At 31.4% G+C, this 24,014-nt stretch overlaps 4 protein-coding genes across 6 annotated transcripts in view; all 4 read left to right on the plus strand.

The window, feature by feature from the left end:
* The window catches only part of LOC125830656 (60S ribosomal protein L7a-2-like), a 431,324-nt gene that overhangs the window by 253,852 nt on the left and 153,458 nt on the right, over positions 1-24,014 (plus strand). The window lies entirely within an intron of this gene.
* Positions 5,376-7,756, plus strand: LOC125830699 (60S ribosomal protein L15). The gene is made up of 4 exons (XM_049509881.1): positions 5,376-5,507; positions 6,147-6,313; positions 6,791-6,988; positions 7,372-7,756. The coding sequence occupies exons 1-4, from the start codon at positions 5,504-5,506 to the stop codon at positions 7,615-7,617; spliced, it is 615 nt and encodes a 204-aa protein (XP_049365838.1). The 5' UTR covers positions 5,376-5,503; the 3' UTR covers positions 7,618-7,756.
* Positions 8,487-11,899, plus strand: LOC125830573 (beta-fructofuranosidase, insoluble isoenzyme CWINV3-like). Of its 2 annotated transcripts, XM_049509756.1 has the most exons (8): positions 8,487-8,598; positions 8,759-8,767; positions 8,985-9,158; positions 9,248-9,927; positions 10,058-10,216; positions 10,348-10,592; positions 10,692-10,782; positions 11,421-11,899. In XM_049509756.1, exons 1-8 carry the CDS (start codon positions 8,487-8,489, stop codon positions 11,598-11,600), a joined length of 1,650 nt encoding a protein of 549 aa, XP_049365713.1. In that variant the 3' UTR covers positions 11,601-11,899. The 2 variants fall into 2 exon arrangements, with proteins under 2 accessions (XP_049365713.1, XP_049365717.1); XM_049509760.1 differs by lacking the exon at positions 8,759-8,767 and having other exon boundaries at positions 8,526-8,598; positions 11,421-11,623.
* On the plus strand, positions 14,228-17,315 carry LOC125830595 (beta-fructofuranosidase, insoluble isoenzyme CWINV3-like). The gene is made up of 8 exons (XM_049509775.1): positions 14,228-14,285; positions 14,442-14,450; positions 15,079-15,252; positions 15,486-16,165; positions 16,260-16,418; positions 16,518-16,762; positions 16,910-17,000; positions 17,136-17,315. The coding sequence occupies exons 1-8, from the start codon at positions 14,228-14,230 to the stop codon at positions 17,313-17,315; spliced, it is 1,596 nt and encodes a 531-aa protein (XP_049365732.1).

Consider the following 24,014-nt stretch of genomic DNA (forward strand, 5'->3'; position numbering starts at 1 on the left):
ACTTTTTAGGGATCATTTGGTTAGAAATAAATTATTCTAAAATGAATTATTTTGAGATAAGTTATTTAGAGATAAATTATTTTGAAATAAATAATTTTAAGATTGGCTAATACCTTCAACCAAACGCACAATAAAATAGTCCTACATAATAAAAGATACGGAAAGGGGTCAAAACTACCCCTCAAACTATCTGAAATAGCTTAATATACCCTTAAACTATATTTCGGCTCAAAAATACCCTCCCCGTCAAACTATTGGGCCACACCTACCCTTCTAGTTAACGGAAGTATCCATGTGTGTGTTAAATGCCACATGAATGCCACATGTGCACACCAAACAAACCCCACCTTCACATAGACGACTAAGGAAAAGGATCAAAACTACCCTTAAACTATTCTAAATAGCTTAAATATACCCTTAAACTATATTTCGACTAAAAATGTTCTTCCCGTCTAACTATTGGACAATATTTGCCCTTCTGTTTAACAAAAACATCCATGTGTATGCTAAAATGTCACATGGACTCCATATGTGCACGCCAAACACACCCCACCTCCACATAGACGACTTAAAGCCCTAATTTCACTCTTTTTCCTTTCATTTCATCCTTTCCTTATTCGGGTATATCTATATGAATATACAAAATACATTGACTCAATTCAATTCCATTTTATTTCGATACTAATATGTTGTACTTTGGAGATCACAACTTAAATAAAATTCAAATTAATTCTGCTATATAATCCTTAAATCATCTATTATATTGAATGTTTCTTTAACTTTCCATAAAATTTAAAACTTCCTTAACAATCATTTAAAGCATCTTCTGGATTAGGGGCCACAAAAGCTCAAAATTTGAACAAAAATAGGGTAATTGGAAAAAAAAAAATTAAATTAAGAAATCTGTAAAGACTTACTAGGTCTTCGTTGATGTAGTAGCAATTGAAGGTGTCATCCCATCCATTCGTCAAGTTTTCCTTATTAGCGAAATCGCCGATGTTGATGTGGCAGAGCTCGGTCACCACCGCCAGGGAAGCCGACATAGTCGTCTTCATGTGCCTGGAGTTCCGGTGATAAGTATATTAGGTCTCTTACGGTAGCTGCTATTTTTGTGCCATGGTCATGAGTTGAATCAACAAGAAAGTTTCGCTACGATTTGTTTAAACAAAATTAATCTATTAAGAGAAATTAAAATAATAAATTAGTGTTAATTGATTAAATAAAATAAGTGTGTTTATAGTACACCTTAGATCGTTTCTTTTATTGTATTTGAAATGGTCATCAAATTGCAATTTCTCTACTTCATTTGGTTACGTATACAAGTTTCCGCAAAACTATCTGAAATAGCTTAACATACCCTTAAACTATATTTCGGCTCAAAAATACCCTTCCCGTCAAACTATTGGGCCACACCTACCCTTCTAGTTAACGGAAGTATCCATGTGTGTGTTAAATGCCACATGAATGCCACACGTGCACGCCAAACAAACTCCACCTTCGCATAGATGACTAAGGAAAATGATCAAAACTACCCTTAAACTATTCGAAATAGCTTAAATATACCCTTAAACTATATTTCGGCTAAAAATGTCCTTCCCGTCTAACTATTGGACAACACTTGCCCTTCTGTTTAACAAAAACATCCATGTGTATGCTAAAATGTCACATGGACTCCACATGTGCACGTCAAACACACCCCACCTCCACATAGACTACTTAAAGCCCTAATTTCACTCTTTTTCCTTTCATTTCATCCTTTCCTTTTTCGGGTCTATCTATATGAATATACAAAATACATTGACTCAATTCAGTTCCATTTTATTTCGATACTAATATGTTGTACTTTGGAGATCACAACACTTAAACAAAATTTAAATTAATTCTGCAATATAATCCTTAAATCATCTATTATACTGAATGTTTCTTTAACTTTCCATAAAATCTAAAACTTCCTTACCAATCATTTAAAGCATCTTTTGGATTAGGGGCTGCAAAAGCTCAAAATTTGAACAAAAATAGGGTAATTGGTAAAAAAAAAAATTAAATTAAGAAATATGTAAAGACTTACTAGGTCTTCGTTGATGTAGTAGCAATTGAAGGTGTCATCCCATTCGTTCGTCAAGTTTTCCTTATTAGCGAAATCACCGATGTTGATATGGCGGAGCTCGGTCACTACTGCTAGAGAAGCCGACATAGTCGTCTTCCTGTGCCTGGAGTTCCGGTGATAAGTATATTAGGTCTCTTACGGCAGCTGCTATTTTTGTGCCATGGTCGTGAGTTGAATCAACAAGAAAGCTTCGCTAAGATTTGTTTAAACAAAATTAATCTATTAAGAGAAATTAAAATAATAAATTAGTGTTAATTGATTAAATAAAATGAGTGTATTTATATTATACCTTAATAGTTTCTTTTATTGTATTTGAAATGGTCATCAAATTGCAATTTATCTACTTCATTCGGTTACGTATACAAGTTTCCGCAAAATATTTTTTCATTTTTTGGTTCAATATATACTTTTCAGGATGAAATGAGGAAAAGAGTGAAATTAGGACTTTAAGTCGTCTATGTGGAGGTGGGGTGTGTTTGGCGTGCACATGTGGAGTCCATGTGGCCTTTTAGCACACACATGGATGTTTTTGTTAACAGAAGGGCAAGTGTAGTCCAATAGTTAGACGGGAAGGGTATTTTTGAGTCGAAATATAATTTAAGGGTATATTTAAGCTATTTCGAATAGTTTAAGAGTAGTTTTGACCTTTTTCCGTAGTCGTCTATATGGAGGTGGGGTCTGTTTGGCTTGCACATGTGGCATTCAACACACATGGATACTTTCGTTAACTAGAAGGGTAAGTGTGATCCAATAGTTTGACGGAAAGGGTATTTTTGAGCCAAAATATAGTTTAAGGATATATTTAAGCTATTTCGGATAATTTAAGAGTTGTTTTGACCCTTTTACGTAAAAATATGATATTATGTAACTTCATGCTTGAATTTTTTATTTTAATATTGTAAGCCTGAATTTGATTTTAAAATATTAAATCTTAACATATTTTGTAAAAAAAATTTAGATGCTTTAAATAGTAATCCTCAAAACAATTATTTATACACTTTCCCATTATAAGCTGTTTTCCTCGGGTTTTTAATAGGAAATATTAGAAGAAAAATAACGAAGAAATTAAAGTTTCCAGACAAGCAATTCTATTAGGATACATATTTTGTATAAAAAACATTAAACCTTAACAGATTTTGTATAATTTTTTAAGATGCTTTAAATAATGATCCTCTAAACAATTATTTATTAATGTGGAAACGTTTTCTTTATATTATAACTATCTCGAATTCAATCTATTACTCATGGATTAAGTTGATCAAGTGTCATATTATCTCAAACCATTTGATTTTAATGAAAGAGGAAATGGTACCCGTCTACCAGATAGTCGCTTGTGATGGTGTTGTGAAGCATGTTTGATTTATTTAAAAAATATTTAAAGGTAAATTATTTTGTAATAACTAGATTAAAAGTTGAATAAAATTATTTCTTTAAATTAAACTTTGATGTGTGTCAATTTTATAACCGAACCCAAAGTTTGAAGCCTACTAATAAATTTTAAATAAAAACGTAAGACTTTCATAATTTAGGCTAGGTCATAACCTAATTTTTGCAACTAAAGATTTGAATTTGAACTATATTCCATTCAAATTTTGATCTTTCATAGGAGTTAGGCTGTAATATATATAACTTTAGATTCAACATTTTAATATTAAATTTAATATCTAAAATTAGGGTGCAAATTAAACAAAAACACTTAAAAATCAACTATCTTACGTAGGTTCATTATAGTCAAAATAATAATAATTTTTTGTTTCTCTAATTAAAATTATTAATTTGTTCACATCATTTTAGGCTAACATTAATTAGAAACATGATAGTTATTCTCAAAAGAAAAGTTTAAACACCTAAAAGGCTGATAATTGCCACAAACTTATAAACACATCGAGGAGCTCATTTAGACATACACTATATAATACTTTTATATTTTTTATCCTTCCCTCAATTTTGAACTATATAAATAATAATCAATGCAAAATATAACTGAGAGTTGAAAAGATAAGTAAATGTGAAGCTTGGTAATTAAAATGAAATGATAATTTCATTTTAAAGATTATCTCGACTATTTTCATTCTTTGGTATTGTTACCTTTCTCAAATAATAATTATAATATAATTCCCTATATTGTTAGTAATTTATTTAAATTTATCGACATAATTATTGAAAATTTTACCTATACTTATTTTCTTAGTTATAAAATTTAAAATATATAAGATATACATTATAAATCCATGAAACTTATATTTCGTGTTTCAAAATTTACGCTTCACCCCATACGGCATAAAACGTCTCATTTTATGCCCCTTTTTAAATGAATAATAAAAACTAGCTTCATAATTGTAGAATTTACACATGTGACTTTGCAATTAACCTGTAGCAATGCAATTTTTAGACCAAAGATTTGAAGTTCAACTTTGTTTAGTGTATAATATTTTTGTTCACCTACTAATTATTTACTACAAAGTGATTAAAATTTAAATAATTTTTAAAAGTTATTTACATTTTAAATGATACCTCTAAATTTACTATTGGTGCAGTTTTCCTCAATTTAAATTCAGGATGACCTTCCAAAAGGATGATTTTGATACCACTTAATATTTTTTTTAAAAATAGTATCCGCTTTAAAAAAATAGCTAGGCAAAACTTTTATTATTCTTCGAGCATAAATTATGAATATAAATTAGTCTTGTCAATGAGACAAAAATTCAAGATATTTTAATATAATGAACTTGTTTAATAGCACAAGTTTTGATTTAAAGTTATAACTTATGTTTGATGAAACATAAATTATTTTCCAACATAGTAAGCCTGCTTAATTTACCATAAGTTCTAACTTAATAACAAAAAAATCTAAAACTTATGTCATGTTTGATGAGTAACATAAGTTCTTCCTATGTATTTTTTTTTGTTCCAAATTAAGGTTATTTTAAAAAAGATTTTATTAAATCGGACAAAAATATTAAGATTCGAAATTCTTGGAGACACTGTATGTTATTTCTTACTTATCTTCGAAATGGAATTTAGGCCCATTGATAGCAAAAATATGATTTTTGTTGGTTAAATGATTAATTCTTTTTATTTTCATGATATATGAACTTTTTAAATCAAAGTAAAACGAGCATCGTGATAAAATGTTAGATTAGAGTCTAATATTTTTTTTATTTCAAAAGTTATATTTGAATAATTTTTAAAATTAGAGATAAAATTTAACTAGTAAGCTAAAAAGGGGCTATCTGTGCAAACCATCCTAGTAGAGTTGCTAGTAAAATCTGATTATCATCAATGGGCCTATGGGCCGAAAAACTATTCCGGAGGGTAACGATACTCCTTTTATAATGTGTCACTCAAAACCCTAGAGACGCCGAACACCACAGAGGTAGAAGAACAGCAGACGCAATGGGTACGTTCGTCTATCAAATTTCTCTCTGTATTATACTCTTTGCTAATTTGATTCATGTCGAAAATTTAGTTGAAAATGAACAGTCTATAGGTTTTGTGTAAGTTTTTTTTTTTGTGATTAGGAACAGGTTCGTACTTCTAATTATCTGTTTATCTTAGATAATTGGACATTTTGTTCTAATGATTCTGTTAAACCACTAAATTTTCACTATTATTTGTTGCACTGAACAAAGACAGATCTAGTAATTGAATCAAATAGATATACACACAATATGTCTGCTATAATCTGGCTATGGTGGGAGAACTGGCTCTGGACGTGGTTGTTTCTGTATAGGGTGATTGACAACTCTTCATAAGAAAACGACATCTTGTTCTAATAGGCTATGAGTGGTGTTTCAATTATAGAGTTTGATTTTATGGAATATGCTGTATTTTCCGCTACATAGTTGCCCTTTGATTAAAATTAAATGGTAATTTTATCCCAAATGCACGCATGAGATGAAAATGTGGATATTTTGCCCTAAAAGCTGGATAGGGTAAAGTTTAAATGAGACTTAAAAGTTTGTTTTGGGAAGTGGTATTTATGGATAACGGTGTTGCTGGAATAGTGGCTGGTGTTTGACGTTTGGTAGAAATGCAGGTGCTTACACTTATGTGTCGGAGCTATGGAGGAAGAAGCAGTCAGATGTTATGAGGTTCTTGCAAAGGGTGAGGTGCTGGGAGTACCGTCAACTCCCTTCTATCGTCCGTGTCACCAGGCCTACCCGTCCTGACAAGGCACGCCGCTTGGGATACAAGGCCAAGCAGGTACATTTTTGTTGTGCCTAGTAATATACTCCAAATGTACTTAATGGTAGAATTACAAACATTTTATCTTTTTTGCAAGATTTGTTCATAAAATGAGTAGTGAGTTTGGATATCTAGTGGAAATGAAGTTTGATTTGTGTTTTTTTTTTTGTGTTCATTAGCTGCCTATGGTTTAAGTCTACTGATATTTGTCTCACTGTTGGGTCTTATATTATTTCTGGATTATGTTGGAAACATACATCTGTGATTGCCGAGCTGCTGCTTGTGAAGGCTGTATGGCCTTTTGCTCAATGTTGGTTTATTTCTGTACAGTTTCTAGATGCGAAATATAGAAACACATATGCATAATCCTCTATTTCTTATACCCTTTCGAGGAACAGTAATAATGCTAAAATCTTTTCTTCATCATGCTAAATGCTACCTTTTCGCATAGTGTGGACTACTTCAGGATTGTGATTGAGATAATTATTTTTGCAGGGCTATGTGGTCTATCGTGTTCGTGTGAAACGTGGTGGAAGGAAGAGGCCTGTTTCCAAGGGTATTGTGTATGGTAAGCCCACCAACCAGGGAGTCACACAATTGAAGTTCCAGCGCAGCAAGCGATCTGTTGCTGAGGAGCGTGCTGGAAGGAAGTTGGGTGGTCTTAGAGTCCTGAACTCTTACTGGATTAATGAGGTATCTGTTTTGACCTTTTTACCTATTTCTTGTACTTCGTAGTGCATTTTTTATGTGCTCACATGCTAGAGTGCAAAGTTAATTGCATTTGTAACTGAGACAAAGAAATGTGTTTTTTTTTTAATAATGAACAAATTCAACCACCTTGCAAGCTTTATTGTGATTTCGCTGATAAGCTCCACAAGTTTAGAAGTCTGTGCATCAAGAAATGTAGTCATAATATGGCTTGCAAGTTGGTTGAATTTCTTTTCTGAGTATGCGAACACCACTTCGCAAATGGTTCTATCTCGCTGACTGGGACTTGTAATTTTTTCTATTGTTTAGACTTTGTTTACAGATGCTTAATAATGGTAATACATTATTCTTAACCTTATCTAATGCAGGATTCTACCTACAAGTACTTTGAGGTAATATTGGTTGACCAGGCCCATGCTGCTATTCGCAATGATCCAAGGATCAACTGGATCTGCAACCCAGTGCATAAGCACAGAGAATTGCGTGGTCTCACTTCAGCTGGTAAGAAATACAGAGGACTCCGAGGAAGAGGACATCTCCACCACAAGGCTCGCCCCTCAAGAAGGGCAACCTGGAAAAGGAACCAGACTCTATCTCTTCGCCGTTACCGTTGATCTGCTTGACCTTTTTGAGAGACTGTCGCTTGCTTTATTTTTTGCATTATCTGGTTTTAGCCCTTTTATCTTGAAACATTCAGCTGTTTACAATTTTGAAAAACTAGTTTTGTATTGAAGTATCCATGTTCTTGCTGAACGAGTCTCCTGAACTCATAACAATAGATTCTAGTAAAATTTTGTGTTGAAAGTATATATTTTCTTGCAGCGATTGAGTTTGAAACTCAAATAATAGATTATAGTAGATTGTGTTGAAGTATCCATTTTCATGCAGAGATGGGGTTGCATTCGAACTCAAGCAATAAATGTTAGATGTACATAAACTGGGAACCAAGGTTCAATACATTGACATGAGGTGTCCGTTAGTATAAAAAATTTGTAAAGGTCAAAAATGTTTTTGAACTTTGTTAAATTGAACAAAACCGTCCTCAGTTAATAATTTTTAGACCCCTAACAATTTGCTACATATACTTGTGAAATAAATTAAGAATCAAAATCCTGTGCTATGAAATTAACATTTCTATTCCATTTAATATGGGAATTAATTTTAAAAAAAAGAATAATTAGGAATGTCAATGAATTTTACTCGTTGAATATATTATATAAACAAGTTGGAGTATGTTATTTTGCCCCGTGAATATAATATTTTGACGTGTACACGATAAATGGAAGTCTTAATATATGATTATGACCCGTGAATATAATATTTTGAATTGTACAAAATAAAGGGAAGACTTTGCCGTCTTGGTTTGGTTGGAACATATTATATAGGATTAATTAGAATGTATTATTTTGGGTTAATTGGAATATATTATGACTTGTAAATAAAATATTTTGACCTGTACAAGATATATACCTTCTTTAGTTGTATGCAATATCTATACAAAAGACATACATATACAAAAGAAAAAGAAAGTCTCCTCATGGCTCAACCTTACAGAACTGCTTATCATTTCCAACCTCCCAAGAATTGGATAAATGGTACATTCTTAACACACTCATTCTTTTTCAGAAATATGTTTAATTTTGTATAATCTAGTCTAAATTAATTCTTACTTTTGTTTTTATTGATTTATGTTCGATCGATGGATTGTGTCATTGACTTGAACTGGGAATACATGACATGTCGTTGAATTCACAGATCCTAATGGTAAGTTTTCCAGTCTAATCATCAATCTTTTGTTCAGAGAACTTGCAATTTTATTACATAGCAATATTGTGTTAAGTAATAGTACTAGCAAATTGTTAAAGTTGTTTTACCAATTCTATCCTCCAATGATGTTGTGTCTGTTGGAAATCTTACGGAAAATACCTTCTTCACAAACACTTGTCTATGCTCACTGTGACAAACTTCATTAAATTTGCAGGACCAATGATCTACAAGGGAATTTACCATTTATTTTACCAGTACAATCCTGAAAGTGCAGAATGGGGAAACATATCATGGGGTCATTCTACTTCAACTGATCTTGTCAATTGGACTATTCATCCTCCCGCTCTTCTGCCTTCAGACACATATGACATCAGCGGTTGCTGGTCAGGTTGTTACGATTTTGTGAAAATATTTCGTTAAGTTATAACCTTATTCAGGAGATCGACATCAAGTATAAATAAATACATTTCTTCACAGGTTCCGCAACAATTCTCCAAGATGGCACACCAGCTATACTCTATACCGGAGGCGATTCACAAAACGTTCAACTTCAAAATCTAGCTGTGCCTAAAGATCCATCCGACCCTTACCTTGTCGAATGGGTTAAATCTCCTCATAATCCAATCATGACACCGCATGAAGAGGAGAAAGAATCGTTTAGGGACCCAACCACCGCGTGGTTAGGGACTGATGGGATTTGGAGAGTTCTTATAGGAAATGAAAGAAAAAACAGAGGAACTGCTGTTTTATACAAAAGCGAAGATTTTGTTCACTGGACAGAAGCAGAACGGCCTCTGCATTCGTCCAGTGAAACTACAATGTGGGAATGCCTTGATTTTTTCCCTGTCTTAAATAACGGGGAAAATGGACTTGACATTTCGGAGATTTTTTCAGGAATAAAACATGTGCTTAAAATTAGCGCGGCTCGTTCTTTTGTTGATTATTATACTGTTGGAGTGTATGACCATCACAACGATGTGTATACACCAGATGAGGGATCGGTAGACAATGAATCAGGATTACGATTGGATTATGGAAGGTATTATGCTTCCAAGTCTTTTTTTGATAGTGAGAAGAAGAGAAGGATCTTTATTGCTTGGGTTAATGAGTCTACAAGTAAGGAAATCGATTTAATTAAAGGATGGTCTGGTCTTCAGGTAATAATTCAGTTTACATGACCATTTATTTTTATCTGTCTATTATTCAGAAGCAAATTTAATTTTAAAATTCTCATTTTCCGGTAACAATCAAAACTAAAGTTAATTAATTCTCATTGTACTATTACAGTCATTTCCTAGGAAAATTTGGCTGGATAAAGGTGGAAAGCAATTGGTTCAATGGCCTGTCGAAGAAATAGAAATGCTAAGGACAAACAAAGTTGATTTACAAAATATAACACTCGAAGCTGGTTCAAAACGTGAAATTTGTGGTGTCACTGCTGCACAGGTATACTTCTTTCAATGATTTTTCAACAATGAACCGCAAATTCATTTATTAATTAAATCTGTTTGAATTCATTCAGATTCAACCCAAACCCGCTAATTTGACACTCATATGACTATTTATTATTGTTTCAGGCGGATGTAGAAATCTCCTTCTCAATTCCAATCGCGGTGCTTGAGCAGGCAGAGGTGTTGGAATCAAGTTGGACAAATCCACAAGAGATAGCTAACAAAAGTGGTTCATTAGCCAACACTGGTGTAGGACCTTTTGGGTTGCTAGTTTTGGCCTCAAATAATATTGAAGAATATACAGCAATATTCTTTAGAATTTTCAAAAAGAATGACAAGTTTGTTGTGTTAATGGGCTGTGACCAAAAAAGGTACAAAAATCACCCTAGATTTGGTTTTATTTTGATAACCAATTAATTTTTTTTCTACTTGTAGATTTAGAAATTCATTATAATTTTTTTGAAATGCAGGTCATCTGTGGGTCTTGAATATGATAAAACCAATTATGGAGCCTTTTTGGACATTGATCCTCTTACAGAAAAATTATCACTAAGAACTTTGGTAAGTTTCACTACCAAATTATACAAATCTCCTAATTTTTAAATTATGCAGCATATTCAAGTTCAAAATATGAAGTATATAAATTGTTGAGAGCAAGGCATGGATCTAGATCATGCGATTGTTCTATATGGTGATCTCTATCATTGTACAATACTTGACTTAATCATCTTATGATAATAACTAACATAACAGTCAACTGAAAAATGTTAGCTAGCTAAACTAGCGTACAATGACTTTCTCTGACAGTAAAGTAGTACACAAGAGTGGTGACTCACAAGGGGACTCATGTAGCCAAGCTAATTACTATGATTGTGCTGTTTGGTGGGTCAAAGTAGTCTAGCAGCAGTGAAAAGACGTTATTAAGTCAACCTTATTGTGAATTAGAGCATATATCATTTTATCTTATTTCACTATATTTTATCATAAAATTAAAGAAGATGATAAAATTGTAGCGTAGAAAATAACACAAAATTTTCCTACGGGATCCAAAACGATCTATTCATTAGTGACAAGAAGGGCTTGCTCAGATGGTAAACATCATTTACCTCCAATCCTAAGATACTATATGTTTTAGTCACCAAGAAAGCAAAAAAAAAGATCTATTCATTAGTATGACATTTTCTTATTATTTTTTACAGATTGATCATTCGATAGTAGAAAGCTTTGGTGGAGGTGGAAAAGCTTGCATCACAACAAGAGCTTATCCTACTTTGGCCATCAATGATAATGCCCATATTTTTGTTTTCAACAATGGATCCCAACATGTTGACATCTCCACTTTGAGTGCTTGGAGTCTAAACCAGGCTCACATCAACTGAATCAATAATTAAAAATGTAATTTTTAAAATTTTCAACCACCAAAACATTTGGAGGTACAAATAAAAGTGTTTGCCATGTTGTTCATTTTTGTTTGAATCGTTTACTGCTCTTGCATTTATGAAACTACAAGTAATGCTTCCCCTTTTTTACTTCTCATTCTTATGCAATAATCTAATTTATAGATATGTACGCAATACTTTTAAATCTTGTAATTTTAAATTTATCACTTAGAATGTTGAAGACATTCTTTTTGAAACATTATAAAAAAGAAGAGTATAATACTTAAATTGAGATGAAAGAGTTGTGTGATATTTTTGTTTGTCATTATTTCACTTACTAATATCTATTATTTTACAATATATAAGGACAATGCAAAGAGATTTGTAGTCCTTAATTACACTGTAACTATCTGGTTAGTTGGCAAGCAAAAGGGTTTTCTCTTCCAAATGTATCCTTGTATTTGCTTTTTATTACTTCATATATTAAAGTATATTTCAAGCTCCTTTTGGTATTACATAAGCCCTTTTTATGTCTTATTTTGCCCTACTTTGTTTCTGTTTTATTTAAGTTGCTACATATATTCAACTTGGTAAATATAATAAACTTTGATTCTCTTGTAAAGTTGTGAACGATGATGATGTCATCTAATAGAAATAACTATGCAAAAAGGTAATTATCTAAAATGGCGATATATAGGGTGCGTTTGGTATGAAGGAAAATGTTTTCCATGGAAAATGTTTTCCTGGAAAACAAGTTGATTTTTGACTTATTTTCTCATGTTTGGTTGGTGAGTAGAAAATATTTTCCGAAAAAGATTTTAGTGTTTGATTTATGAATGAAAAAATATTTTTGAGAAATATCTTTTATTTTTACTAGAGTAGAAAATAATTTTTGAAATTGAAAATATTTTTTAAAAACAAACATAAATTTTTTTTGGGGCGTGGGGGGGGGGCGTGGTAGGGGGTGGGTGAGGGGGGGAGATCGAGGGTAGGGGTAAAAAATTGAAATTTTGAAGTTGAAATTATTTTTTTAAAACAAACTTAAATTTTTTTTGGGGGGTGGGGGCTGGTAGGGGGTTGGAGGTCGAGGGTTGGGTGGGTGGGGGGTCGAGGGTAGGGGTGAAAAAATGAAATTTTGAAATTAAAATATTTTTTAAAAACAAACTTAATTTTTTATTTTTTTTGGGGGGGGGGGGGGGGGGCAGGTAGGGGGTGGGTGAGTGGGGGGTCGAGGGTAAGGGTGAAAAAATGAAATTTTGAAATTGAAATTTTTTTAAGAAAACAAACTTATTTTTTTTTTTTTCGGCGGGGGGAGGGGGGCTGGTAGGGGTGGGTGGGTGGGGGGTCGAGGGTAGGGGTGAAAAAATGAAAATTTGAAATTGAAAATATTTTTTAAAAATAAACTTAAATTTTTTTTTTGGGGGGAGGCGGGGCTGGTAGGGGGTGAATGGGGGTGGGTGAAAGTAAAAATTTGAAATTGGAAATATTTTTTAAAAACAAACTTTTAATTTATTTTTTTTGGGGTGAGGGGGGGAGTGTGGGGCTGGTGGTTGGGGGTGGTCGGGGGTGGGGTGGGTGAAAATAAAATTTTGAAATTGGAAATATTTTCTAAAAACAAACTTTTTTTTTTTTTTTTTGGGGGTGGGGGTGGGTAGGGGGCTGGAGGGAGGGGGGTGGGTCGGCGTGAGAGTGGGAGAAAAAAATTGAAAAATATTTTTTTAAAATAAGCTTTAAATTTACTTTTTCATCAATTTTTGTTTTGATTTTTTCAACAAAAAAAGTTGTAATTTGAAATTGGTGGAACGTTTTGGAAAATGTTTTCCTTAATTTTTGAAGGGAAGTCATTTTCCTTGAATTTGAGGAAAATGAGTTGATTTGGAAAATATTTTCCAAAATATTTGACCCAACCAAACATGAGAAAATTGGAAAACATTTTCCTCATACCAAACACACCCATAATAACAAATTTGAAGAATTCATTTGGTACTGTGAGAGTACTCCGTCGATCATATTTTCTTAGTAATTCTAAAATTATCATTAGGTTTCTCTTGATTTTATTTTAAATAATTTTTCATTTTGAAAATATAAATCTAGGTTTAATGATTTAAAGCAATTATACAATAGAAAATAATTTTCAAAATTGATCCTTAAAAAAAGGGAAAGAAATAAAATTATTAGTTACGTTGATACACTGAGACATGATTTAATTATTTAAATTTAGCTTATCCTAACTTGTTTGAGGCTGCTACATAATTATAATGTTATTATAAAGTAAATTTTAGAAAATGTTAAGGAAAATAGTTTTAAACAAGCAATTTGGAATATAATATTTTGACTTATTAATATGTACAAGATATATGAAAGTCTTCCCTTGCTTGCCGTCTTGGTTTGGTGGTAATATATTTTTATTTGGGATTAGTTAGAATGTATTAATTCGTATTAATTGGAATATATTATTTTGACTTGTAAATATAATATTTTGACTTGTACAAGAGACAGTATGATATATAGTCGATATATAACTTCTTTAATTGTATGAAATATTTGAACTAAGAAAAAGAAAGTAAAGTTATTATTTTTGTCAATAATTGATTCAATAATATTGTAAATCAATATCTTGTCTCCTCATGGCTCAACCTTATAGAACTGCTTATCATTTTCAACCTCTCAAGAATTGGATGAATGGTATATTCTTAACGAGTCTTTTCTTTTTATATCTATGATTAATTTTGTATAATTTAATCTAAACTTTTTTACTGATTTATGTTCGATCGATGAATCGTGTCATTGACTTATAATGTTGGTGAACTTCATATGCATGACATGTCGTTGGATTCACAGATCCTAATGGTAAGTTTTCCTGTTTAGAGAATTTACATTATCTTATACATTTTCTACCTTTATTTAGCAAAAAATATTAGTAAATATTAAGTAGTACTACTACTAGCAAATTGTTTAAAGTTGTTTTGCCTATTCAATCCTCCATTTAGTTCCAACAGTAGTATATATTTATTCGAGCTAAAGGAAATGAATGGTTTTAAACTTTTGATCGCCATTTTTTTAATGAGCAAATCTTGAAGATCAGAAGATAAAAGTGTTGTTCATGAGGGCAATACTTATTAAACTTGAAGTTGCACATAACTTAAGAGGGATAAAAAATTCATTACCATCAATTTTTAAGGACATTCTTGTAAATTATCCTTAACACTGAAACACATGTGGGTCAAATCGTTCACAAATACCAATCGAAAAGTACTCAGGAAAAAGTTTTATTTATATAAATAGTCAGACGAATCCATTGTTTTTTCCTAATTGATATACATAAATTATACACTGATTATATCCAATTATACAACCTGGTTATTTTTAATTTAAGTGGATGATTAGGTGGACGCTATTCAGATTAATTCCTTTTCTTAAAAATAGTTACATACTTTAAGACTATGCTTGACCTTCACAAACTTAATTAAATTTGCAGGACCAATGATCTACAAGGGAATTTACCATTTATTTTATCAGTACAACCCTGAAAGTGCAAAATGGGCAAATATTGCATGGGGTCATTCTACTTCAACTGATCTTGTCAACTGGACTATTCATCCTCCAGCTCTTTTGCCTTCTGATCCATTTGACTTCAATGGTTGTTGGTCAGGTTGTTGAAATTTGTGAAAATATTATGTTAAATCTTTTATCTTATTTAGAAAATTCACATTAAGTTGACATAGGCCTACCTATCAAGCATTTTATTTATATGCACGAGTTCAATTGAATTCAGAACCTTCTACGTAGAACTTAAATTTGAATCCGAGGGAATTATACATTCAATGTTAAAAATCTTTTAAGACTGAACCTACAAAATTTTAATTTTGAATCTGCTTTTCATAGGTTCCACAACAATTCTCCAAGATGGCACACCAGCTATACTCTATACTGGATGTGTGTCACAAAAGGTTAACCTTCAAAATCTAGCCGTGCCCAAAGATCCATTGGACCCTTACCTTGTTGAATGGATTAAATCGCCTCATAATCCAATCATGACACCAAATGAAGATGAAAAAATTTGGTTTAGAGACCCAACCACAGCGTGGTTAGGGACCGATAGAATTTGGAGAGTCATTATAGGAAACAAAAGAGAAAACAGAGGAACAACTCTTTTATATAAAAGTGGAGATTTTATTCATTGGACTGAAGCAGAGCGGCCTCTGCATTCGTCCAATGAAACTACAATGTGGGAATGTCCTGATTTTTTCCCTGTCTCAATTGACGGGGAAAATGGACTTGACACTTCAGAGATATTTCCAGGAATTAAACATGTGCTTAAAATTAGCGCGATGAGTTCTTTTGTTGATTATTATACTGTTGGAGTGTATGACCATCACAACGATGTGTATACACCAGATGAGGGATCGGTAGACAATGAATCAGGATTACGATTGGATTATGGAAGGTATTATGCTTCCAAGTCTTTTTTTGATAGTGAGAAGAAGAGAAGGATCTTTATTGCTTGGGTTAATGAGTCTACAAGTAAGGAAATCGATTTAATTAAAGGATGGTCTGGTCTTCAGGTAATTAAATCTCCCAGTTTACGTGGCCAATTTTCTATCCGTTAATTCATTTTAAAATAATTAATTATAAACTTTACCTTTCATTATATTACAGTGTTTTCCTCGGAAAATTTGGCTGGATAGAGGTGGAAAGCAATTGATTCAATGGCCTGTCGAAGAAATCGAAATGCTAAGGACAAACAAAGTTGATTTACAAAATATAACACTCGAAGCTGGTTCAAAACGTGAAATTTCTGGTGTCACTGCTGTTCAGGTATAATTCTTCCTATGAAAAATCTTGTCAATTTCTTTTGTTGATATTATTCGTCCAAATTCAAACCAACTTGCTAATTTGACACTCATTATACGACAGGCTGATGTAGAAATCTCCTTCTCAATTCCAATCGCGGTGCTTGAGCAGGCAGAGGTGTTGGAATCAAGTTGGACAAATCCACAAGAGATAGCTAACAAAAGTGGTTCATCAGCCAACACTGGTGTAGGACCTTTTGGGTTGCTAGTTTTAGCCTCAAATAACATTGAAGAATATACAGCAATATTCTTTAGAATTTTCAAAAAGAATGACAAGTTTGTTGCGTTAATGGGCTGTGACCAAAAAAGGTACAAAAATCACCTTAGCTTGGTTTTACATTTTAAAAAAAAGAAGTTGATGTTTTTCAAGAGGTTATATAAGTTTTATTTTGATAACAAATTAATTATTTTTCTACTCATAGATTTATAAATTCATTATAAAATTTTAAAATGCAGGTCTTCTGTGGGTCTTGAATATGATAAAACCAATTATGGAGCTTTTTTGGATATTGATCCTCTTACAGAAAAGCTATCACTAAGAACTTTGGTGAGTTTCACTATCAAATTAATTATACAAATCACCGAGAGAGCAATAAAGTGAAAGCTCATGTGGAGGAGTCTTATAAAAATGATCTATTCATTAGTACTTCTAAATTTTTATAACAATATTTTTTTTTCCCAGATTGATCATTCGATAGTAGAAAGCTTTGGCGGAGGTGGAAAAACTTGCATCACAACAAGAGCTTATCCTACTTTGGCCATTAATGATAATGCACATTTATTTGTTTTCAACAATGGATCCCAACATGTTGACATCTCCACTTTGAATGCTTGGAGTTTAAACCAGGCTTACATCAACTAAATCATTAATCAATGGATGATGATCCATCATTTTAATTTCTTCTTAATCAATTTCAATTTATTTTTTTAAATGTAAGTTTTTTAATTCTCAGTCGGTATGAATAGAGGAGACAGAAATTGTGTGCCTTTGCCATTTTTAAAAGTTTGAAATATAATAATTATATAAATAGTTACCTAATTAAACTGATGAAATATATATAATGAATCAATCAATGCATATAGACTTCTAAATGTTGTACTAAGTCTCCTGACTTGATCCTTCCTAATCCTAAAAATAGCGATTGATATATTGATTTATTGTAAATTATTTTTAATACTTAGTTTCCAATATTTGAAAAGGGAATAACATGAGTTGGTGCTGTCTAACATAATTTTGTTTTTCATATTCAAGACTTGAATCTAAAATTTCTGATTTAAGAAGGAAGAAATCTCAATTATCCGAATTCCCATCACAATCCATATTTTAATTAATAACCGAATGACTTAGTTTGTTCATCCTTTAAAATAAATGTTCGTGGAAAAAATATTTTAAATATTGACTTGCTTGTGTTGATTATGTACTAGCTGCCATAAGTGCGTAAACATCTACTCAATATTATTGTGGTGAGTTGCTTCATTTTGATTAGTTAGCTACTATTTTAATGAGAAAGTTACGTGTCCACAATACTGGTCGGTTTCTTTGAAAAAGACAAAAAACGCTTGTGAATTATTGGTTAAAAACGAATATTATTTTGACGATAATTGATGCAATTATTATTTGGAAATCAAGTCGGACAATATGAGGTAGAACATAATCCTATCAAGTATCAAATAAGTAGTTTCATATGATAATATCCACATTCAAAAAAATGGATTGATTATAACGTTAAGCATGTCTCAATCAGAATTGAGTAGTATTGTACTGTATATACTCATCAATTTACAAAATACAAGCTGATATATATTATGAGTAATTTTATTAGTATAAAACAGGCAAAATTGACTTTATTGATTAATGGCTTAAGTCATCGACCACCCCTTAAAATTGTCCGCATAATTCACTTAGACACTTCAACTAAGATTTGTACCTATTGAACACCTAGATTGTTCAAAACATGTACCTATTAAACACAAAATGCTGCTATGACAAAAAATGTGTTTTGCACTTCCCTGAAGCGCGTGAAAAGATTCAAAATAGTGTCTTTTTGAATTTTTTAAATAATTTTTCTTATTTTATTAACAATTGGCATTATAATTAACTTAAAAACATTTTTCTTCTTTCATTTACACTTTTTTCAAAAAAGAAAAAGACCCCACTCCCTACCTATCATCTTCTTCATACTTTAGTTTGCAAAACTTTCTTCATTTTAGCTCCAACATTGTTTTTCTTTCTTTTTTATAAAAAAAGGAATATTATTTCTTCCGAATATGAAGACAAATGAAAATCAACTATGAAGATTCAGATTTGAAAGTTTGTATGATTACTTTCAGATCTCATAAAAATAAGGAACAAATATGAAGAAGAAGAAAGAAGATAACTGATTTTTACCTATAAAAAAAGTTAGCCGATATTTGTTTATCACAATTTTCGAACAAAGATTTTTACTCAAATTCATATATAAACCTATTAAATTTATCAAAAATGACATTCAAAAATTTGAAAGAATTAATTTTTAACTATCAATTTCATTTTGTCATCGATGTAAAAATGAATAATCACCGGCAAAATTTTCTTTCTTCTTCACTCTTAGTATGAAAATGTATATATATATCTTTTTAAAAAGCTAATCTTCAAGTTATTTGAAAAGAATTAGGTTTTGTGATTTGAGAAAGAATGTGTTTTGGGAAGAAGATGAAAATGAAAGGGGGTTGGGTAGGGGTGGGATTGGGTAGAATAGGTTGACATTTTCATTTTTTTCTTTTTCTTTTTAAAAAAATTAGATACAAAAAGTGTTTGAAATAATTTTAAACAAAATTATTTTTTTTATAATTTTCGAGGCCCAGTGCCACATGTTATTTTTTAATTAGCCGTTTTGCCACGTCACCGCAAGTGTATCACACACTCTTCATATATTTTGCTGATTATCAAAAAATGCCTAATATGAACAATTTTTGAATTGGTAAAAGTGTTCAATAGGTTCTAATCTTAGTTGAGGTGTCTAAGTAAATTATACGGACAACTTTAAGGGGCCGCTGATGACTTAAGCCTTGATTAGTTTTTATAATTTAACTGACCATTAAAGTAATTTAACTCAAATGACTTGACAGTTGATTGTGTTGGATTTTATATCCTTCAAGGAATAATTTATTTTAATGTTGAATATATTGACTCATATTTAATCCTTGATTAGTTTTTATAATTTAACTGACCATTAAAGTAATTTAACTCAAATGACTTGACAGTTGATTGTGTTGGATTTTATATCCTTCAAGGAATAATTTATTTTAATGTTGAATATATTGACTCATATTTAATTTCATGATGAACAGCTCATCTAGGATCCCTCATCTAGGCCTCACCATATATATTGTGATGAGCTGTTTGATTTTGATTTGTTAGCTATTCCAACAAAATAGGAAAACCACATGTTTACAATAATGCCTTTTAGTCTCTTTCAAACAGCCAAAACCACATTATTATTATTACGAATTCAACAAAATTCAATAATTTTAGCTTAAATTTATATTTATATTAGAGAATTATTTAATACATATAGATAATATATCACGAACTTAGTAAGAAAAAGAAAAGAAAATTATAATCCAAAATTCATAAATTAAAATTTTTGACTCCACTTTTGCTCGTGAATTATGGATTGCAAGAATATCACGTTAACGCTATCTAATATCAAGTCAGACTAGATGAGATGCATACCGAATAAAGTCATAGTTTTATCATGATGGCAAGTGGCAACTACTAATAATGTTCGAGTGAATTATGACCTCTATTATTACCAATATATGATTATATTGCCTATGAAGATCTGAATGTTTTATGAATTTCATTTTGGGACACTTAACTTATCCAAAATCCACTTCTGGCCTACAGAAAAAAGACTATTTATTCCACCTAGTGACCCCTTCTCCCACTTTTCTACTCATAGAGTTATAAATTCATTATAAAATTTTGAAATGCAGGTCTTCTGTGGGTCTTGAATATGATAAAATCAATTATGGAACCGTTTTGGATATTGATCCTCTTACAGAAAAGTTATCACTAAGAACTTTGGTAAGTTTCACTATTAAATTAATTATACAAATCACCGAGAGAGCAATAAAGTGAGAGCTCTTGGGGAGCCGTCTAATAAAAAGGATCTATTCATCAGTACTTCTAAATAATAACAATGTTTTTTTTCCTTTACAGATTGATCATTCTATAGTAGAAAGCTTTGGCGGAGGTGGAAAAACTTGCATCACAACAAGAGCTTATCCTACTTTGTCCATCAATGATAATGCACATTTATTTGTATTCAATAATGGATCCCAACATGTTGACATCTCCACTTTGAATGCTTGGAGTTTAAGCCAGGTTCACATCAACTAAATCATTAATCAATGGATGATCAATCACTTTAATTTCTTCTGAATCAATTTCAAATTAAAAAAAAAATGTAAATTTTAAATTCTCAGTCGGTATGAATAAAGAAAACAAAAATTGTGTGCCTTTGCCATTTAAAAAAGTTTGAAATATAATAATTATATAAATAGTTACCTAAATACATATAATGAATCAATCAATGCATTTGGACTTTCAAATGTTGTACTAAGTACTCCTGGCTCGATCCTTCCTTATCCTAAATATAGTGATTGATATATTAATTTATTGTAAATTATTGTTAATACTTACACTCTGTTTGGATCATTGTTACTCATCATATTGTATTGTATCGTTACCATACCTACAATGTGTGTTTTGATTGTTACTTAAAATGTAATATATTTTATTATTAAATTTCGTTGTTACGTAACAATGAAAACCCCCATTTTATGGAACAACCGATTTGGTGTGTTCCCATTGTTACTTAATTTTTTTTTCCAATTATATCATGACATAATATTTCATAATAATTTTTTACCCTTTACCCTATATTATTTATTTCTAGTCAAACTTCCTACCCTAGAATAATTAAGGATATTTTAGTAAATTTATAAATTACAATACAGTACGATACAGTCAAACCAAACAATAAAAATGTTATTAAACAACAACAAACAATACAGTCTAGTCAAACATTGTATTTACCATATAATACAGTACAATAGAGTACAATACATTATGAAACAATGAGTAACAATAATTCAAACAGAGTGTTAGTTTCCAATCAAGATATTTATACGTTATTAACTTTTTGAAAAGGGAACAAAATGAGTTGGGATTCTCAACGTATCTTCCTTTTTTAATTTAAGAATAAAGAAATCTCAATTATCCTATCACGATCCATTTTAATAATTAAATGACTTAGTTGGTTCATGTTGGACTTTTAAATAAATGTTCGTGGAAAAAAATATTTTAAATATTGACTTGCTTGTGTTGATGATGTACAAGCTGCCATAAGTACCTAAACATGAGAATATTATTGTGGTGAGTTGCTTCATTTTGATTAGTTAGCTACTATTTAATGAGAAAATAACGTGTCCACAATCCTGATCTTTTAAAATTTGTCTCTTTGAAAAAGCCCAAGACCCTTGTGAATTATTGGTTAAGATGATATATATTATGAGTGGTTTTATTAAGCAAGTATATATATACTAGAATTGAGAAGCTTGTCTTTTGTAAATTGATTGACTATACACACTCATCAATTTACAAAAGATAAGCTGATATATATTATGATTGATTTTATTAATATAAAACAGGCAACTGACTTTATTATTTAATTTTATAATTTGATTGATCATTAAAGGAATTAACTAGAGTGATTTAATAGTTGATTGTGTTGGATTTTTTAACCTTCAAGGGATAATTTATTTTAATGTTGAATATATTGACTCATATTTAATTTCATGATTGAACAACTCATCTAGGCCTCACCATATATATTGTGATGAGTTGTTTGATTTTGATTAGTTAGCTATTCCAACAAAATCGGAAAACCACATGTTTACAGTAATGCCTTTTAGTCTGTTTCAAACAGCCAAAACCACATTATTATTGGCAATTCAGCAAAATTTAATAATTTTAGCTCAAACTTATATTTGTATGAGAGAATTATTTAATACATATAGATAATATATCAAGAACTTAGTAAGCAAAAAAAATAAAAAAATTATAATCCAAAATTCATAAATTAAATTTTTTGACTCCGCTTCTACTCGTGAATTATGGGTTTCAAGAATATCACGTTAACGCTATCTAATATCGAGTCAGATTAGATGAGATGCATACCGAATAAAGCCATAGTTTAGTTTTATCATGATGGCAAGTGGCAACTACAAATAATGTCGAGTGAATTATGACCTTATTACCAATATATGAATATATTGCCTATCAAGATCTGAATGTTTTATGAATTTCATTTTGGGACACTTAACTTATCCAAAATCCACTTCTGGCCTACAGAAAAAAGACTATTTATTCCACCTGGTGACCCCTTCTCCCACTTTTAGACCAGACAACATTCTGTTTGGCAGAAAAGTGAAAAAGAAGTGTGAAGAGAAGAACTCAAAGAAAGCAGAAGAAATATGACATTCAATGGGGTATTGGTGGTGTCAGTGGCAAAAGTTTCAGCAGAGATTTGGCAGCTGCTGGCATGTTTGCCAGAACCAGTAAGCAGTCAGCAACTGTTGGATCTTGTTATCTGTTATCCTTTTCAACAGATTGGTCGCTTAGCTCTCTGCTTCTGCACTTTCCTCTGTTTCCCTCATAATCTCTTTTCCTACCGAAGTTATTCTCACACTACTTCTACCTCATCATCATATCATCAAGATTATAATGATTCTTCATCATCTTCTTCGCGTTTGGGACAGAATTGGGTTGATTTCGACCTGATAGTCTGATCTCCCTGTAAAGTAACTTCTTTTAAGCATTTGGTTGCAAGTACTTAACCATCTACAGGAGTTCTAGTTTTTTCTCAATGTAAATTGTCCATTTGATTTGACCCTTTCTTCCCCCTTCAAGATGTGGTTGATTCAGTAGTCTGCTCATCAGTAATGGCTTTGGTGAAATCACTTCTGATTCCATAGCAACTGATGTTGGATCCTTTAGGATGATGATACTATTTGGATCATGGGTTTTCCAAGATGTTATTGAGCTTTCCTTGTTATTTTCTACTGATAAAAGTCCATATTTTAATGGTTCTTGAGCTAGAGTTGAAGGTGATTTTTCAGATCCTTGTATAGTCAAAAAGGAAAAGCAAGTCATCAGCAATATTTTTATGGTATGCAGATTATGGTAGCTGCTGCCTAGCTTAAAGGTGGCTCCAAGAATCAAAGAACCTGTGTGATCATCTGTTGGATAAATGGGTCTTCATTTGCATAACTTTCCTTTCATGATTGACACTTCTTAAAATTTGGTACTAGTGTTTTTCTCAATTCATCAGTTTGATACTCAGTTCAGTATGAGAATTTTATCTTATTGCCAAAAGAGCAATGAAGGAATTTAATAACTCGTGTGCACATTCATTTCCTCACCTTTGGGATGTGGACTCTCTAGCAAGGTTTTGGAAATTCAAGCGTTGTTTCTCCTTAAAATAGAATATAATGCTCTGGTTTTCTACGCAGC

Source organism: Solanum verrucosum, unplaced genomic scaffold, assembly GCF_900185275.1.
Source record: "Solanum verrucosum unplaced genomic scaffold, falcon-dt-bn FXZP01000102.1, whole genome shotgun sequence".
In the NCBI taxonomy this organism is placed as follows: Eukaryota; Viridiplantae; Streptophyta; class Magnoliopsida; order Solanales; family Solanaceae; genus Solanum; species Solanum verrucosum.

Bases quoted from the DNA above. Each gene is read 5' to 3' on its own strand.
- LOC125830573 (XM_049509756.1), top strand. From the start codon at position 8,487: ATGCAATATCTATACAAAAGACATACATATACAAAAGAAAAAGAAAGT. The intron at 9,159-9,247 runs GTTGTTACGATT...ATTTCTTCACAG, and splicing joins CATCAGCGGTTGCTGGTCAG to GTTCCGCAACAATTCTCCAA. The intron at 10,217-10,347 runs GTATACTTCTTT...TTATTGTTTCAG, and splicing joins GTGGTGTCACTGCTGCACAG to GCGGATGTAGAAATCTCCTT.
- LOC125830595 (XM_049509775.1), top strand. From the start codon at position 14,228: ATGGCTCAACCTTATAGAACTGCTTATCATTTTCAACCTCTCAAGAAT. The intron at 16,166-16,259 runs GTAATTAAATCT...ATTATATTACAG, and splicing joins AAGGATGGTCTGGTCTTCAG to TGTTTTCCTCGGAAAATTTG. The intron at 16,763-16,909 runs GTACAAAAATCA...TTTAAAATGCAG, and splicing joins ATGGGCTGTGACCAAAAAAG to GTCTTCTGTGGGTCTTGAAT.
- LOC125830699 (XM_049509881.1), top strand. The intron at 6,314-6,790 runs GTACATTTTTGT...TTATTTTTGCAG, and splicing joins TGGGATACAAGGCCAAGCAG to GGCTATGTGGTCTATCGTGT. The intron at 6,989-7,371 runs GTATCTGTTTTG...TATCTAATGCAG, and splicing joins ACTCTTACTGGATTAATGAG to GATTCTACCTACAAGTACTT.